This window comes from Sinocyclocheilus grahami, unplaced genomic scaffold (assembly GCF_001515645.1).
Source record: "Sinocyclocheilus grahami isolate Dianchi unplaced genomic scaffold, SAMN03320097.WGS_v1.1 scaffold544.1, whole genome shotgun sequence".
Taxonomy (NCBI): domain Eukaryota; kingdom Metazoa; phylum Chordata; class Actinopteri; order Cypriniformes; family Cyprinidae; genus Sinocyclocheilus; species Sinocyclocheilus grahami.
Window position 1 is genome coordinate 68992 of NW_015505723.1, and position 17172 is coordinate 86163.

Sequence of the window (17172 nt, forward strand, 5' to 3'; positions counted from 1 at the left end):
CCAGATGTGTTTGTACATACACATGCATCTGAGACTGCGACACAAGTGTGCACGTGGTCAAAACTGTGTGCATGTTTGTCATGTTATGGTTCACGTGCACATATTAGCCAATGATCTTGCTTGTGTTGTGTGCATAATAGAAGCTCCAGACAAAATAACGATGGCAAAAGCGCAGGTCACAACCACATGCACTGCAGCAGGACATTGAAAATACCTCAGACAAACAGAAAAGGCAGCAGCAGCACTACAGTAAGTTAGCTGCTAAGTTAGCTCTAGCTGCTATAGCGCTAATTTAACCCACTGCTGATGTTTAAAGGTACAGACTGACCTCACTACTAGGCTATGTTACCAAGAGCAGCTCTAACCATCATTACAAACATTTCTAGCCCAGACCTGCCTCTATTTGACCAAACCAGTGGACTATAAATTGTAAGTGGATTCCTGAAATGGTGCCCCTGTAACTCCTGAACCTAAAAGCTATGCGAGTCATTATTATAAGTCATAATAAATGCCATAATAGCCCTTATAAATGGATTGAAAAACCAAAATGACACACCCACTCAATGTTCTTAAATACTGCAAATAAAATTGATGAAAAATGAGGTAGCTCTAGTGATCTCCTGCCGCGGCTAACAGCTAAAGTTAATGACCAAGGCTAAATACAATACTGTTCAAACATTTGTGTGTGTTGGGGGGTTAACAGAAGAAATTAGTATTTTATTTAACAAGGATGCATTAAATTGATCAAAAGTGAAAGTAAATTAGCACCAAATCAGCATATTAGAATGATTTCTGAAGGATCATGTGACACTGAATACTGGAGTAATGGCTGCTGAAAAATTCAGCTTTGCCATCACAAGAATAAATTCTATTTTAAAATATATTCAATTATAAAACAGTTATTTAAATTGTAAAAATATGTATTACTTTTTTCTGTATATTGGATCAAATAAATGTAGCCTTGGCAAGAGATTTCATGTTTTGAAAGCAATTTCTTTAAAAAAAAAACAAGTATTTGTTTTTGATATCGCTTTGCGAAGGAAACCTTGCCTGAATGGCAGACTTTCCAGATGCTATCTTAGAAGAATTAGCATTGATTAAGCAATCTTTCCACAAAAGAGACATAGAGCATTTGAAGCAGAATATACAATGTTTGTAATGTGGCCTAGAGGCAACATAAATGCATTTACACAGGAATCACAATTTTACAACTTTGTTCATGGCCATTTTTTAGCATAATGTTGCCTTCTGTGTTGATTCTCATGTACAGCTGATAGAACACAACATGTGTGGTTATTGCTATGACAACAGCAACATTTAGGGTGTTTCTGATGTAGCATTATATCTACACAGAACAAAAGGCTCAGCAGAGCGGCATCAGATACTATAGGATGATGGTCAGAGCAGGCATTTTTAAATAAAGATGGGCTACATAGCTGTGATTCTAGCCTAAATACACAACAGGACTTGAAGCTGTCAGTAATGCCTGCACATTAAGCAAATCACATGTAATGCATTAAGTATCAGGGGTGATATATTATTATGATAGCAAGCTAGCTTCACTTGTACAATGGAATGGCTTGAAGGAACAGCTAGAAATCACTGAAGCAAAATGGGATGGTTGACTGCACAGCGTATAGCAAAGCTTGTCTAGCTGCCTGTGCTTACTGAGCACAAAAGCACACTTTTACCTAGTTCAGCCACGCAGCTGGAAAGAGCTGCACACCACTGAAGGAAAACCTTAGGGAACATGGATTCAACCTTCTGCACCTTGATTTGCAAAGCTCTGTTGCTGCTCCTTGGTGCTTTTGGGAAAAATATAACAAAACCATTGAATCACAGCTTATAGAGCTCTATTAAATATAGTAATAATGGCATGCCATATCTTAAAAGTCTTTATTGAAGTATGAAGGCTAATAAATCTAATTGCGTTGTTTCTGGATGAATGATGGTTATGGAGATCAGATGAACACAGATCTTTCATCAATAGCCCATAAGACCTCATTGGATGTCAGGGTTGCCTTTCAAAGCTTGACTTCAGCATTATGAACCAGGCAATTCTGATCCAAACATTACTCTTATGAACTGAACCCTGTGTAACTTGCAGTAATATAAGTAGTAACCGGGGCTAGTTGTCACACTTTTTACTTAAGTGTAGGTTGATTTAAAGTAAATTTCTGTATACCCACCTTGAACAATATTACCCAGGAAAAACATAGCTGCGCTTTGTGGGTTGTTGTCACATTCAGAAACTTTCAACTAAATATACATGTAAAATATTTTAGTATATAATAAAAATTAAAATATCAAATTATATTACATTATAATAAATATTATATATAACATATAAAACATGTCACAACTTGCCCCAACATATTTCTGAATACAGTATAAAAATGTCTAAAACATAGTTCAACTTTGTTAAAATCAATAGTTAACTTTTTTGGGGGGGATTTTTATTCATAAAAATTTTTCTTTTTTAAGATTTAAGAGTTTGAATCCAACACAACAAACAAGCTTTAGTACAAATTGTAAAAACCTTAGTGAGATACAGTATACAGTATGGCCATTTTGACAACTTCCCCATGTGACAACGAGTCCCAGTCTCCCTTATAATATAACATATATATTAAGTATATAATATATATGGCAAATAATTATTTTAAACACTACTTTAACACTACACCACTTCAGTAGCCTCCTGATCCGCCATAGACATTTTATGCAACTACTTTGACTCAGTACTCAGTCTGCAGTCACAGACATGAGCAAGTTCTTTAGTCAGCCCTTCTCTCTTTTTCCAAGTCATTTATCTAGGATTGAAAAAAAAAACTGTGCAGAAGGTTGCTTGTGTGAATCTGCAAGGTGCTAGTCTAGGCTTTGTTGAAAAACGATGATTCTGTAATGCATAAAGGTAGAATTTCCTTTTGGTCTACATTATTAGTAATATATACTGTATATATATATATATATATATACACACACACACACACACACACACACTACTGTTCAAACATCTAGGTTCAGTAATGTTTTTGAAAGAAGTCTCTTATGCTCATCAAGGTGGCATTTATTTAATCAAAAACACAGTAATATTGGGAAACATTATTACAATTTAACACTTTGTCTATTTTAATATGAATGTAATTTATTCCTGTGTTAGCAAAGCTGAATTACTCCAGTCTTCAGTGTCACACAATCCTTCAGAAATCATTCTAATATGATGATTTGCTTTGACATTTGACATTTATTATTATTAATGATGTTGACAAGTTGTTACTTAAGTGTGATACAATTTTTGAAGATTCTTTGGTAAACATAAAGTTCAAAAGAACAGCATTTATTTGAAATCTTTCAACATTATAAATGACTTTGATCAAAACAAATGCCTCCTTGCGAAAAAAAAAAGTATTTCCTTCAAAACATAATCAAGATCTTACTGACCCCAAAGTTTTAAATACCATATATAAAGATAAAAGGAACAAATATATAAGTATGGGGTCTGAAACAACTATAAAAGAAGGAAAAATTCATGGCAAGAATTGTAGAGTAATCATGTGATACATGTGTACCTATACATACAAACATGGTGCATTTCATGACCTTAGCCACTAACTATTCAAATAAAACTGTATTTAAAAAATTATATACAAAAAGCTCACTTTAATACACATATTATATTTTACACCAAAATAAACAAAAAGCTATTGACCCTTGGTTCTAACACACTGTTATCATTGAATGTACATACATTTATTTTCATTACAATGCATACAATAAGACAGACACACTGAGCCTTTGAGGATGTGGGGCTGGCAAGAGATAATGGCAGTTTCATGAACAGAGGCCTATTGTGTTTAACGCGATCTTACCACTTGCATTACGCAAAAAAAAACTCCGCTTCATCGCATATATGGTCGAAGGTGTACGCAAGAATAAAGGCTTACCTGGTTGTCGATTTATCTGGGTAAGAGGCTAGAAAGTATGCGTGTATCAACGTGTGGCTGTTCCACTTGCCTGCTGTTACTGTGGAGCTACACTATTACCTAGAGTCAGGTGTCACATTGCACAGGTGCACAGAGAACTCAAGAATGCTTATAGCCGTGTGTGTTGTAGTGCAAACATGAGGACGAATACATCTGTGATGAATTCACAAACATCTCCATTATTGAATAGTGTGAAAAATTATGGTATGTATATTCATACCACCATAAAACTCTCACAATGTATGTTTTTGTGTGTTCCTTGTGGGATTTTTGTTTGCATGATGTCCTATGTGAGAGCTTAGTGGCCTATGCCGAGATGTGTTAACACATGTGACTTAAAACAATCCTAGAATGTGTTTGAGAGAGAAGAAAGTGGGTGATGATGGTGAGGTAGTGTGCTGGTTCATACTGCTGTCTCTGTTGCTGCTCACAGAATGACACTTTGTTCATTGGCCAGCTTACCAGGGGCAGGAAGAACAGACATGCATTGATCATTTCAAACTTCCCAACACACACAAAGACTGTGACTGTAAGCTTGTTTGTCAGCGTATGTGAGGATGCGTGTGTGTATTGTGCTAAAACAATTTCAAAGAAGAACAAGGGCCTCCATTAACTGAATAAAGACATGTGGCGATCAATAGTGGCAGAAACTGCTACCTGTCTCCAGTGTCACAAATCAACTGTATTATCAAAGAGCAATTTGAAGTAGACATACTTATTTTCTAACCATATAAAACATGGCATATCATGCATTTCAGTTGAATATATTACTTAATTAACATTCTCAATCAGAACATGGCTGTTACTTATAAAGTTAAATCAACATCAAATACAAAAGTAGCTGTACATAATGCATGTCATTACATTATAGTATTATATAAATAAGTAGTACATACATTTTAGTTTAGTTGGCATGATGAATGGTCCCAGTTTATATCAGGTGTCTTTCCAAAGTACTTGTGTCAAAAACTAATTCTGCTATTAATTACTCACCCTCATGTTGTTCCAAACCCATACGACCTTCGTTCATCTTCAGAACACAAATTAAGATATTTTTGATGAAATTCGAGAGCTTTCTGACCCTGCATAGACAGCAACGTAACTACCACATTCAAGGCCCAGAAAGGTAGTAAGAACATTGTTAAAATAGTCAATGTGACATCAGTGGTTTAACCTTAATTTTACGAAGCTACAAGAATACTTTTTTTGCGCAAAAAAAAAAATATATATATCAACTTTACTGTCAGTCTTCAATGCGCGTTGAGTTCAGGAGAGTACTAATTTGAACTATCTCTTAACTATCTCTTTAGAGTGGGATACAGGTACGTTTTTGTGGTAGGGTTAGGTTTAAGAGTGGGTTAAGGGTTATAGAAATTAATTACAAATGTAATTACATGCAATAAGTGTATTTTATCAAATGTGACCCTGGACCACAAAACCAGTCATAATGGTCAATTTTTCGAAATTGAGATTTATACATCATCTGAAAGCTGAATAAATAAGCTTTCCATTGATGTGTGGTTTCTTAGGGTAGCACAATATTTGGCCGAGATACGACTATTTGAAAATCTGGAATCTGAGGGTGCAAAAAAAAATCTAAATATTGAGAAAATGAAGTCCTTAGCAATGCATATTTCTAATCAAAAATTAAGTTTTAATATATTTAGGAATTTACTAAATATCTTCATGGAACATGATCTTTACTTAATTTCCTAATGATTTTTGGCATAAAAGAAAAATTTTATAATCAATAATTTAATGTATTTTTGGCTATTGCTACAAATATACCCCAGCGACTGGTCATTCATTTCAATGTTAAAACAGTAGTGAAAGGCACTTAATATGAAGTAGGTCCTGATTAATTTTAATTCCGTTAGTTCTGGTTCTCAAATTTGACTGGTCGAGAGGTGCTAATATAAATGGATATAAACGGACTTTTCACGGTTTGTATCACTCCATTTGATGATCCAGACTGTCTGTCTTTGCATCAGTGGTGGGGTTAGATGAATCTTTCTGTCACACCAATAGGTGACTAAAAGTGACTGTCTTTATTAATCATTCACTTTGGTTCGGGGAGGAGTTATATGAAATTTCACACCTTGCCTGCCCCTTATGTTGTACCCAATCAAAATACACTGTTCAATATTACTTATGTAAATGTCCCTTTACTGGAAATTAATTAAAGATCTTATAGGATAAAATGCTGTCTCAAAGGACAAGAACACTTAGCAGTTAGCATAAACGTTTACAAATGCCATTTCTACTGTCCTCAGCACTACTGACACAGGCATGTTTACTGATTGTTAACATGATGAACTATATTTACTAATAGACTATGAACATGCAATGCCTTGCAAAAGTATTTAGACCCTATAAGCTGATGTGTGCAGTTTACTTGATGTAAAAATCAATTCTCCTGTCTCATTTTAATGTGGAGAGACATCTGTTAGTAAACCACTTGCAAACTAGCTTGCTAGACAAACCTTCTTAGCCCAAGTCAGCATGTGGCTTAACCAATGGTGTGAGTTTGGAGCAGGAGTTCTTGGTCGAACCATGATAGATGGGGGCAGGAAGAAATGTGTAGTATTTATTTGGAAACAGTCATTATTGCATCAGTGGTGTGGGAATTGTACGCTGCCGTTTCAACAATGCTACTTTCAATTGTTTGTTTTCAGTTCTAAAAATAAGTTCATTATCTTGATGGTGTTTCGAGATTCAGAATCGCCTGCACTGGAAGGCTGAGTCTTTTTTAGATGTGTTCAACTTCAGAGACTGTAGTGACTCACTCTGGCAGTGAATATCGGCGTTTAATAAAAACTCCCACAGAACAGACACAGAAGGGAATCATTGAGGAATCAGATTCAATCTCAAAACATTACCTTTCAAGATCTGCAGAAGAACAGGCCAAGACCAGTAGCCCACTCCAATAAAACACATGGCCTCCAGTGATCTCTAACTATAGAATATGAATCCATCAAGAACAACTTTATGGTCTCGGTTTTAATTGATATGTTGGAAATGTGATTTCCAGTCAGTCGTTAATAATTTCTCAGCTTGATAGTACAGTGTGGTCACCTAAAAATAACAAAAGCAGATTTTGCCATGCTACACGATAAAGACTATCACTCCTTTTGCTGATAAAGAGTCTAGACAAGACCAGCACCAAACCAGCACTAACTAGTCTGGAAGTCTTGCCACTGCATTGTAATTGCATAGGAGGTCAAAGTTTTGTGTACCCAAGGACCGACCTGTGTTCTGGTAAGATATTTTCTGTACAACATGACTTTGTGGTTTGGGTGAAATTAGAGGTGCTTTAATGTTGAAATTACTGATGTGGTGCAGCAGCTATTGTATGATAGCACAGCTAAAATGTCTTACTTACAGCATACAGTGTTGCTGATTAAAATGAGAGGAGGAACTGGGTTGAACCAGGTAATGTAATTACAGCGCGTTCCCTGACAGACACACATTTCCTAACTGTGTCCTGTCACAGTCTGTCTATCAAATACACACACATATACTGTATGCAGTCCTTCTATTTTTATTCAGAACAAACAAAAACAAAAGCATCTGCATTTATATCGCAATCCACTTCAATCGGACAAATCTGGCCTTTGTTTTGTCAGTCTGTTTTTCTAACCCCTCTGTTCTTGTGTCTAGATCTCAAAATCTCCCTCTTTTTGTACAGAAATTTGTGCAGTGTCATTGTTAACAGTGGGACAGTTAACAATGTCTCAATGTTAGTAACAATGTTAATCTCAAGTCAACAGTACTTGAGATTTATGTCAGTAGTTTTTTGTGTGCATATCTCCTGGTCCTCCACAAAAGTCTCAGGGTGTGTTTACCCTTGGCAGGTTTGGTTCGATTAAAATGAACTGGAGTGATTACTCTGTTAGTGCAGTTCATTTGAATAAGTGTAAACCCTGGTGTGCAACAAACATGCAGACCGAGACCCACCTTTTCAGGGGGTCTCATTCCATTTCCAAACAAACTGTGGTGCGGTTCAACTGATATATGAATGCAACACTGATCGAAGACACTTAAATGAACCCGAAAACCAGACGTGATGTCACAAGATGCAACCCTAAGAAGTAAGAAGTACAAAATACTCAAGCATACCTGTTTCTTCTTGTCACAGGTATTAGCATTACAGTTCTGTACAGGCACCGGAACAGCCATCTCCTTGCAGCAGATCTCAGTGCAATGGAGGAATTCTTGCTGTTTGTGCTCTTTGTGAGTTATAAGCTGGTAAAAAACACCACCATATGTACAGTACACATACATACGTGCATTTAGCCCAGCACACAGCATTGTTGTTGTGTGATGTTCACAAAATATACGGCCATCTCCTTGCAGCAGATCTCAGTGCAATGGAGGAATTCTTGCTGTTTGTGCTCTTTGTGAGTTATAAGCTGGTAAAAAACACCACCATATGTACAGTACACATACATACGTGCATTTAGCCCAGCACACAGCATTGTTGTTGTGTGATGTTCACAAAATATACATCATAAAAGCTGTCCAATCAGATTGTGACCTTATCCTTATGTCTTTTGTTTTGTATCTGAAAGTTCTGTGTTAAAAATGACAGTGGGAACGCTAAACGAACCGGGACTAAATTAATCTTTTTTTTTTTTTTTTGTCCGGACCAAAAGAGCCAAGAGACCCGAACTACAAGTGTAAACACCCCCTTAGTCAAAGCAACATTCCTTCAGATTAATTATTAAAAGATAATTAATTATTAATTATGAAATTATTCAGATAGATCTATAGGCCTAATTGTTCAATTCGAAAACTTAACAATATAAAAGTATAAGCATGTTAATATGCCAAAATTGTCTAGTTTACACTAACAAGGACAGAAAACTAACTGAACTCTGAAACTTTTAACCTCAATTGCATGTAAAACGCTACTTGCCCCGACTAATTGACTGACCTACATATCAGCAATGGTGTGTTCTAGTGTCTAGGCAACATTTTTCATATATGCATTCAATTGTATTGCTAAGTGAATATCAGTTCAGATGTAACACTTCTTACTTCATGTGATGTTTTCAAGTGTACATCTCTGCTTATGAAAGATCATTTTCTAATGATACCAAAGTGCAGATTCTGTTACCTTATATCTGAGGGTAATGTTACTCTATAAGTGCCTGTTACGACACTGTTTGATAGTGTCTATCGATTCCCATCTATTTTAATATATGCAGCCAAAGGCAATATAAATTCCTCTAGGGATCAATGGATGACTATATTACTGTCTATCTGTGTCGTACTACACTAGAGGGCAATGTTATACCACATAATATTTTGGGGCCAATGTCTGTCACATCCAATCCGTGAGCATACTAAAGTGGGTTTAATTAGGTCATATTGTGGTGGAAAATAACATCCTATAAAGTCCAGCATGCTTAAGTCACACCCACTGTTGTCTAAAGTTGTGTAACCTTATTCAGATTATGCTGTGGGATCGTCTGTCGCACCAACAAAAGCACAGACACCCCAGTCAAACACATAAGGCCTTTCCCCTTCACTGGTCAACTTGTATTGATGCAGTACTTTTTATGAATTAATATTAATTGGCCTTTTCATTAATTATTTACAGTGGGAGGAAGCCTCTGGAGCAGTTTCTCTGGTTTCCTCTACTTGAACACACAAATCTCCAGGGTGAATAAGAGGACCATGCCCCCAAACCGAGGTCAGCAGTGGGAACTTCTGAGGCTGTTTCCTGTCTTAAAAATGGACATTATAGCTTTCAAATGTCAGGCCCAAGAATGTCAAATTAAAAGAGGAGTAAGGTAGCTTGTGTGTCTAGCTGTAAATTTAGTGTATTTAAAGAAAATGCTCTCCTTGTTGCTTCACGCTGTTTTATGTGCTAATCCAGTGTGTGTTTTAATAATATGTTCAATTTTAATATAATATTTTGTCAGATATTTAGATTTTATTTTCATTGAGGATTCTTGACCTTTCCATTTAAATTATGATTTAATAACTTTACATTTTCATGAGGCAAAAAATTATGTTTTTGTCCCCAAGTAAATTTTGGGTTTTCAACCATTGAATGCATGATACACCATATTGGTTACTGGCCAGTATTAGAAGGTTTTCTTTAGTCAATATGGAATTGTGATGTCACAAGATGCAACCCTAAGAAGTAAGAAGTACAAAATACTCAAGCATACCTGTTTCTTCTTGTCACAGGTATTAGCATTACAGTTCTGTACAGGCACCGGAACAGCCATCTCCTTGCAGCAGATCTCAGTGCAATGGAGGAATTCTTGCTGTTTGTGCTCTTTGTGAGTTATAAGCTGGTAAAAAACACCACCATATGTACAGTACACATACATACGTGCATTTAGCCCAGCACACAGCATTGTTGTTGTGTGATGTTCACAAAATATACGTCATAAAAGCTGTCCAATCAGATTGTGACCTTATCCTTATGTCTTTTGTTTTGTATCTGAAAGTTCTGTGTTAAAAATGACAGTGGGAACGCTAAACGAACCGGGACTAAATTAATCTTTTTTTTTTTTTTTTGTCCGGACCAAAAGAGCCAAGAGACCCGAACTACAAGTGTAAACACCCCCTTAGTCAAAGCAACATTCCTTCAGATTAATTATTAAAAGATAATTAATTATTAATTATGAAATTATTCAGATAGATCTATAGGCCTAATTGTTCAATTCGAAAACTTAACAATATAAAAGTATAAGCATGTTAATATGCCAAAATTGTCTAGTTTACACTAACAAGGACAGAAAACTAACTGAACTCTGAAACTTTTAACCTCAATTGCATGTAAAACGCTACTTGCCCCGACTAATTGACTGACCTACATATCAGCAATGGTGTGTTCTAGTGTCTAGGCAACATTTTTCATATATGCATTCAATTGTATTGCTAAGTGAATATCAGTTCAGATGTAACACTTCTTACTTCATGTGATGTTTTCAAGTGTACATCTCTGCTTATGAAAGATCATTTTCTAATGATACCAAAGTGCAGATTCTGTTACCTTATATCTGAGGGTAATGTTACTCTATAAGTGCCTGTTACGACACTGTTTGATAGTGTCTATCGATTCCCATCTATTTTAATATATGCAGCCAAAGGCAATATAAATTCCTCTAGGGATCAATGGATGACTATATTACTGTCTATCTGTGTCGTACTACACTAGAGGGCAATGTTATACCACATAATATTTTGGGGCCAATGTCTGTCACATCCAATCCGTGAGCATACTAAAGTGGGTTTAATTAGGTCATATTGTGGTGGAAAATAACATCCTATAAAGTCCAGCATGCTTAAGTCACACCCACTGTTGTCTAAAGTTGTGTAACCTTATTCAGATTATGCTGTGGGATCGTCTGTCGCACCAACAAAAGCACAGACACCCCAGTCAAACACATAAGGCCTTTCCCCTTCACTGGTCAACTTGTATTGATGCAGTACTTTTTATGAATTAATATTAATTGGCCTTTTCATTAATTATTTACAGTGGGAGGAAGCCTCTGGAGCAGTTTCTCTGGTTTCCTCTACTTGAACACACAAATCTCCAGGGTGAATAAGAGGACCATGCCCCCAAACCGAGGTCAGCAGTGGGAACTTCTGAGGCTGTTTCCTGTCTTAAAAATGGACATTATAGCTTTCAAATGTCAGGCCCAAGAATGTCAAATTAAAAGAGGAGTAAGGTAGCTTGTGTGTCTAGCTGTAAATTTAGTGTATTTAAAGAAAATGCTCTCCTTGTTGCTTCACGCTGTTTTATGTGCTAATCCAGTGTGTGTTTTAATAATATGTTCAATTTTAATATAATATTTTGTCAGATATTTAGATTTTATTTTCATTGAGGATTCTTGACCTTTCCATTTAAATTATGATTTAATAACTTTACATTTTCATGAGGCAAAAAATTATGTTTTTGTCCCCAAGTAAATTTTGGGTTTTCAACCATTGAATGCATGATACACCATATTGGTTACTGGCCAGTATTAGAAGGTTTTCTTTAGTCAATATGGAATTGAATTGTGCATGCTCATTTCCACATTTTTTTTTTTACATTCTACCTTCATCAAACACTTATCAAAAGTTAATTTAAAAAAATGCAAATAATTTAACATGGTTAAATGTAATCTTTGGCTAATCTGAATGAATATCAATTTTCATGCTGTACATTAAAATGTCTAAAGTCACTTGTATTTAGTTTTCAGTGTTTCATTTGTTTTATTATTAATTTTATATTTTACAAAATAGTTTAATTACTTCTTAGCTTATCATATTGGCCATCAATTTGAATACCAGTGCATCCCTTATCCTAAAAGCATGTGATCCAAGCAATTCAGATTGAAATGACTTTGATTCAATTTAATTTCCATGCAAGAAAACACATTACAGCTAGGACTGCTGAATATCATCATCTGTCTGTACAGCTACTGAAAATCCATCCATCCATTCATGAGTTATGTGTAAACTGAGAAAAAAAATCCTAACCTTAAATATAGTAAGTGTAAGGTTTACATGTATGTTATTGATCAGTGAGCCTTCAACAATATAAGAGCAATGTTAGATACGCAATAAACAACTCATTCAAGTACACCACGTCAGGGTGTTTATATAGTGAGTACCTGATAGCAGACACAAACAAACAAAGAAAACTGAAATTCAATTTACAGTTACGCATTACATCATCGTTACGTCATGATAAAAGAAGAAAAATTAGGCTAGACACTGTCTATTAAAACTATTCTTAGTATTATGAGTATTGACGCCTGCGTATCACTATCAGTGATGTATATTTGGCTTAAGTAGTGACTAGCCATCACGTCCTTTGTAGGAACGGGCAATGCTATCGATGGCATCTTTTGCCACAAAAGCATGCATTGTGGCAGGTATGCATCGTGAGAGAAAACGACACTAAAGCTCAGGGCACCATCAATTGCTTGCACTAGTTCCCGTAAGCATATTATGAATGACCGACGACTCATAATTCAAACAGTCAATGTTTTGCGGACGTATCTAAGAAATCCATAGCATCCCCTAATCAAAACGACTGTCATTCATAAGTAAGCTAATAAAAGGCAACATATGGAGGGGGCAGATTGATGTGATGATGCAAACGTATCGACGGCGTTTTCTACACAATGGCAGATCTTATATCATGCATTTCAACGCCAAATGCAACCCAAGACATCTTCATGCCTCCCCAGCTGCGTACACATCTGTGAAGAATGGTGGATTTTGGAAGATGGGCTATATGACAAGGTCAGTATCACCGACAAAGCTATGCAGTTCAAACAAATGTTTGATCGTCTCCTACCTCTCCAGCGTGTGTGATGGCACGGCACGGCGATCAGTTCCTAAGCTTCCTTTATTGTGTCTCGCGGCACTCGGTTATCTTCCATTCAAGTCGCAGCACGCGAGCTGACCTTTTTGTGTGCGTGTGTGTGTGTGTGTGTGTGTGTGCATGCATGCATGTGTGTGTGTGTGAATGTGTGTGTTGCTGATGCTGTGAGTGCTCGCCTCCTCCTCGCAACAGTTCCGTACGCATTCAGTGCGCGCGGAGGCGCTGCTTCTCACCCAGCTGCACGTGAAACACGAGGGTGTGGCAGATGCCGTACACACAATAAAAACAGAGCGTTCTGCTCTAACATTTCTGTTTCTAAATATACGCCCTTTTAATTTAATGAATTCTGCACAAGCCTCTAAATGCAGGCCACAGTCTGAAAGAATTACAGAGATTGAAAGAATTGCCCTCAGTATTGTTTGCTAATTAAAAAGGCTTTACACATAGGCCTAAATATACAACACTTTTGAGAAACATAATATACAATTATTCTATATAAATTCACAAGACATAATTTTAATCATATCTGTCCTCTAGACCCGTTCAAACCAAGAACGATAACTAATGAATAACAATAATTTCAGCGTCCGGACCATAGATTTAAAGGGGTCATATGATGCGATTTCAAGTTTTCCTTTCTCTTTGTAGTGTTACAAGCTCTTGGTGCATAAAGAAGATCTGTAAAGTTGCAAAGACTAAAGTCTCAAATCCAAAGAGATATTCTTTATAAAAGTTAAGAGTCAGCCACGCCTACCTAAAACGGCTCGTTCTAACACGCCCCCACATGTCTACGTCACGATGTGGGAAGATTATGACCCCTTTAAAAGAAAGACCCTAACCCAAACCCTGACCCTAATGAATGACAACATTATGGTTGCATGCTGCAGTTTGTGGTCTGTCGCTTTAAATGCTTGAGCTTAAAATAGGTGCATTCTGATTGACTGTCAGTATTTTATCGTTCATCAGCTGGGAAAAAATCGATCTGAAAGTGAATCCAATGAAACTGTTGCTCTGTGCCGTTGATAATAAAACTAGCAATAAATATAATCTTACTAATTCATATTATTGGACAGTGACTGACAACTGATATTTATATGCATTTTATAGTCTATAAAAATTTGAATGCTGTAATAACTGTACCAAACTGAATATTTCTGCACCGTCTGGGCCTCTGAATAAAATTGTGATGAGTTTTCCTTGAGTATATAAGCACATTCGTCCTTCACCATATGGGCCATAAAAGCCTGATGTATCAAATAAGATACAAAACATAAAACAGACATATCCAAACTTTTTTTTTCTAAAAACTCGATAAACTGTTTCGGTATTACAGTAAAAAATTTATTTTCTATTATTTCATATTTAGGGGCTTACTGGGATTATTATGTTCTCTGAACTCTCTTAAACAGCAAATATTTGTAACCACTTTTATCTGTCTTTTCACTCAGTCTCCACTAGATGGCGCAGCTTCAACAGGACTGGTCTTTCCTTTTCCTCGGCGCCATTTTCAAACAGTGTTACCGCCGGAAGACCGTTCACCGTGGGGAGGGGAGGAAATCTACAGACTCTGATGCTTAGCTAACCTCAAAACAGTTTCACACTATGAAAGCACCGAGGAGAAGCACCCAAACAACGAACAGCAAGCAGACTTTGAGGGTTAATTGTTGTATCGGATATTATATGCCCCCTGAGGAGAGAAGCTTTATTTCCGTGGGTCAGAGACGCTGCTAATGTTAGTATTATGAATACTGCTGAATGAAGACTGAGGCTAACGCAGCAAACTGCCCTCCGAAGACAGACTGACAGTTTACGTAAACAACAACAAGCGTTAGAGTAAGTATGTTTTGTGAAAACGGTTTATGTTTGTATTATTAATTGGCTTTTGTAGCTTTATGGTCACGTTTTAAAAGTGAGCTACCTAACATAACCTACCTAACTTAGACAGTTATAAAACATTCGCAGTGCGTCCAAAAGTGCTGTCTAGGGGGTTGTTTCCAAAAAGCATCTATGGTTGCAAGTTCTATTGAACTCTATTGGTAGCAACGGAACTTGCGACCATAGTTGCTTCTGAAAAACGCACCCCAGTTTTGGCAGCTCACTAGATTTTGGAACACAACCGACGAATCCCCTTCTTAACGTTGGTTTAATAAAGGTTTAAAGTATTAAATAAAGATACAAAACCAACTAGTGCTCTGTGTGTATCATTGTGTGTACGTAGAGCGGAGCGTGTATTTGTGTTGAATGACCATGACGACCAGCGCCGAGCGGAAGTTTATCAATCTGCGGAAGCGTTTGGATCAACTGGGCTACAGACAGCCACTAGCCATTGAGAGCCTGCCACTAGTCGAGAAACTCTTCAGGTGAATATGCTGTATTACTCATGCTGAACTATACACCAATATAGATTTTTGTCATCTGGGTCAGTAGTTTAAATACTCTTGCCCTGCCGTTCATATATATATATATATATATATATATATATATATATACAGTAATAAAATGTAGGGGTGTGTGTGGGGCAAAAATAATATTTTCATTTTGGAAACAAATGAATGTTTATGAAAAACTGTGGAATATGGTTACTTGTCTATAATTTAACTGATGCTTCTAAGTCATTTGTAGATAACAATTCTGAGTACATCACACAAAGCCAAATATTTACATATTTTGGTGGCATAAAAACACAAATACATGATCATTAGATTGTGACAATTGCAACACTGGCCTAATGGAGCAAGTACAAGTTCTGCCAAGAACATGTAGATGTTCATCATAACAGTTCCAAAATGGCTGAACATATGTGTTCATTTTATCTCGTTTCTGGAAATAGTCTTCATGAAAATGAAACATGACATACATTTTATAAATGTATATAATATGTGAAACATGATTTGACAGGAGCATAATCATTCTGTTTTCATTTCTATCTTAGTGACCTGGTCCACACCACAGAGAGTCTCAGGAATGCCAAGCTTGCTGCAAGAAAGACAGAAAAAGAAAGTCGAAATGTTGATGCTGTTCTGGAGCCATATAAAGCTGAAAATGCCCGGCTAGTCAAAGAAAGCAATGAACTGCACCTTGGGTTGTTGAAACTGAGAGAGGAGAAGGATCGGATCAGCAGGGGTATGGATTGAGTTTAATGCCTCAAATCCTGTTGCAAACAAATTTGATCTAAAGGGAATGATTATAATAACCATTTTTCCATTAACAGAGCTGAAAGCATACATCAGGAAACTGGACCATGAAACCTCAGATCTGAAATTCCTCAATAATCAGTATGTGCACAAAGTCCGGTCTCTTGAACAGGACAGCAAAGCTAAGACAGAGCGTATCCTACAGCTCCAGGAGAAGAACATGCAAGCTGTTGTTCAGACACCAGGTTGGTACAATTTATTTAACATTGCAGCTATGATATTCATCTGTGTCTGTTTATGTTACAGTTAGAGCAATTTATAGTGAATGACTAATTTAATTAGGAGGGAAGAAACGATCAATCCCGTTTAGACGTCAGCGGATGCAGATAGATGAACTCCTCCCACCCTCCAGTGGCTCCATCCCTTCATCTGTGGCACAACCTGATGATCCTTACATCGCTGACCTTCTTCAGGTGGCTGATGACAGGTGTGGGGAAGGAAACAAAACAGAATCATGATAAATCAATTTTGTAATTAATGCATTTGAGGGCAGACAGTAAGTGTTTCATAAGGAAAGAAAAGAAAAAAGGCAATATTTAAACATTTAATTAATTTGCATGAGTTACTGCATTAATTTTGATAGCACCGATTCTAACACATTATTATAATATTTATAAATGCTATAAATATAAAAAAAGTTAATTATTTT

General features: G+C 36.5%; 2 protein-coding genes across 4 annotated transcripts in view; both read left to right on the top strand.

The window, feature by feature from the left end:
* Positions 1 to 9774, top strand: part of LOC107555755 (acyl-CoA synthetase family member 4) — a 31416-nt gene extending 21642 nt beyond the window's left edge. For 2 of the 3 annotated variants that reach the window (XM_016238642.1, XM_016238643.1), the window contains exons 15-16: positions 8125 to 8219; positions 9592 to 9774. In XM_016238642.1, coding sequence (XP_016094128.1) covers positions 8125 to 8219; positions 9592 to 9636 — 140 coding nt within the window. In that variant the 3' untranslated portion in view covers positions 9637 to 9774. The remainder of the gene's footprint in view (positions 1 to 8124; positions 8220 to 9591) is intronic. The other variant, XM_016238644.1, reaches the window with a different exon arrangement.
* A 5047-nt stretch (positions 9775 to 14821) lies between these two features.
* The window catches only part of cep135 (centrosomal protein 135), a 17448-nt gene continuing 15097 nt past the window's right edge, over positions 14822 to 17172 (top strand). Inside the window, exons 1-5 of the mRNA XM_016238645.1 lie at positions 14822 to 15162; positions 15548 to 15689; positions 16262 to 16452; positions 16541 to 16708; positions 16806 to 16950. Coding sequence (XP_016094131.1) covers positions 15571 to 15689; positions 16262 to 16452; positions 16541 to 16708; positions 16806 to 16950 — 623 coding nt within the window. The 5' untranslated portion in view covers positions 14822 to 15162; positions 15548 to 15570. The remainder of the gene's footprint in view (positions 15163 to 15547; positions 15690 to 16261; positions 16453 to 16540; positions 16709 to 16805; positions 16951 to 17172) is intronic.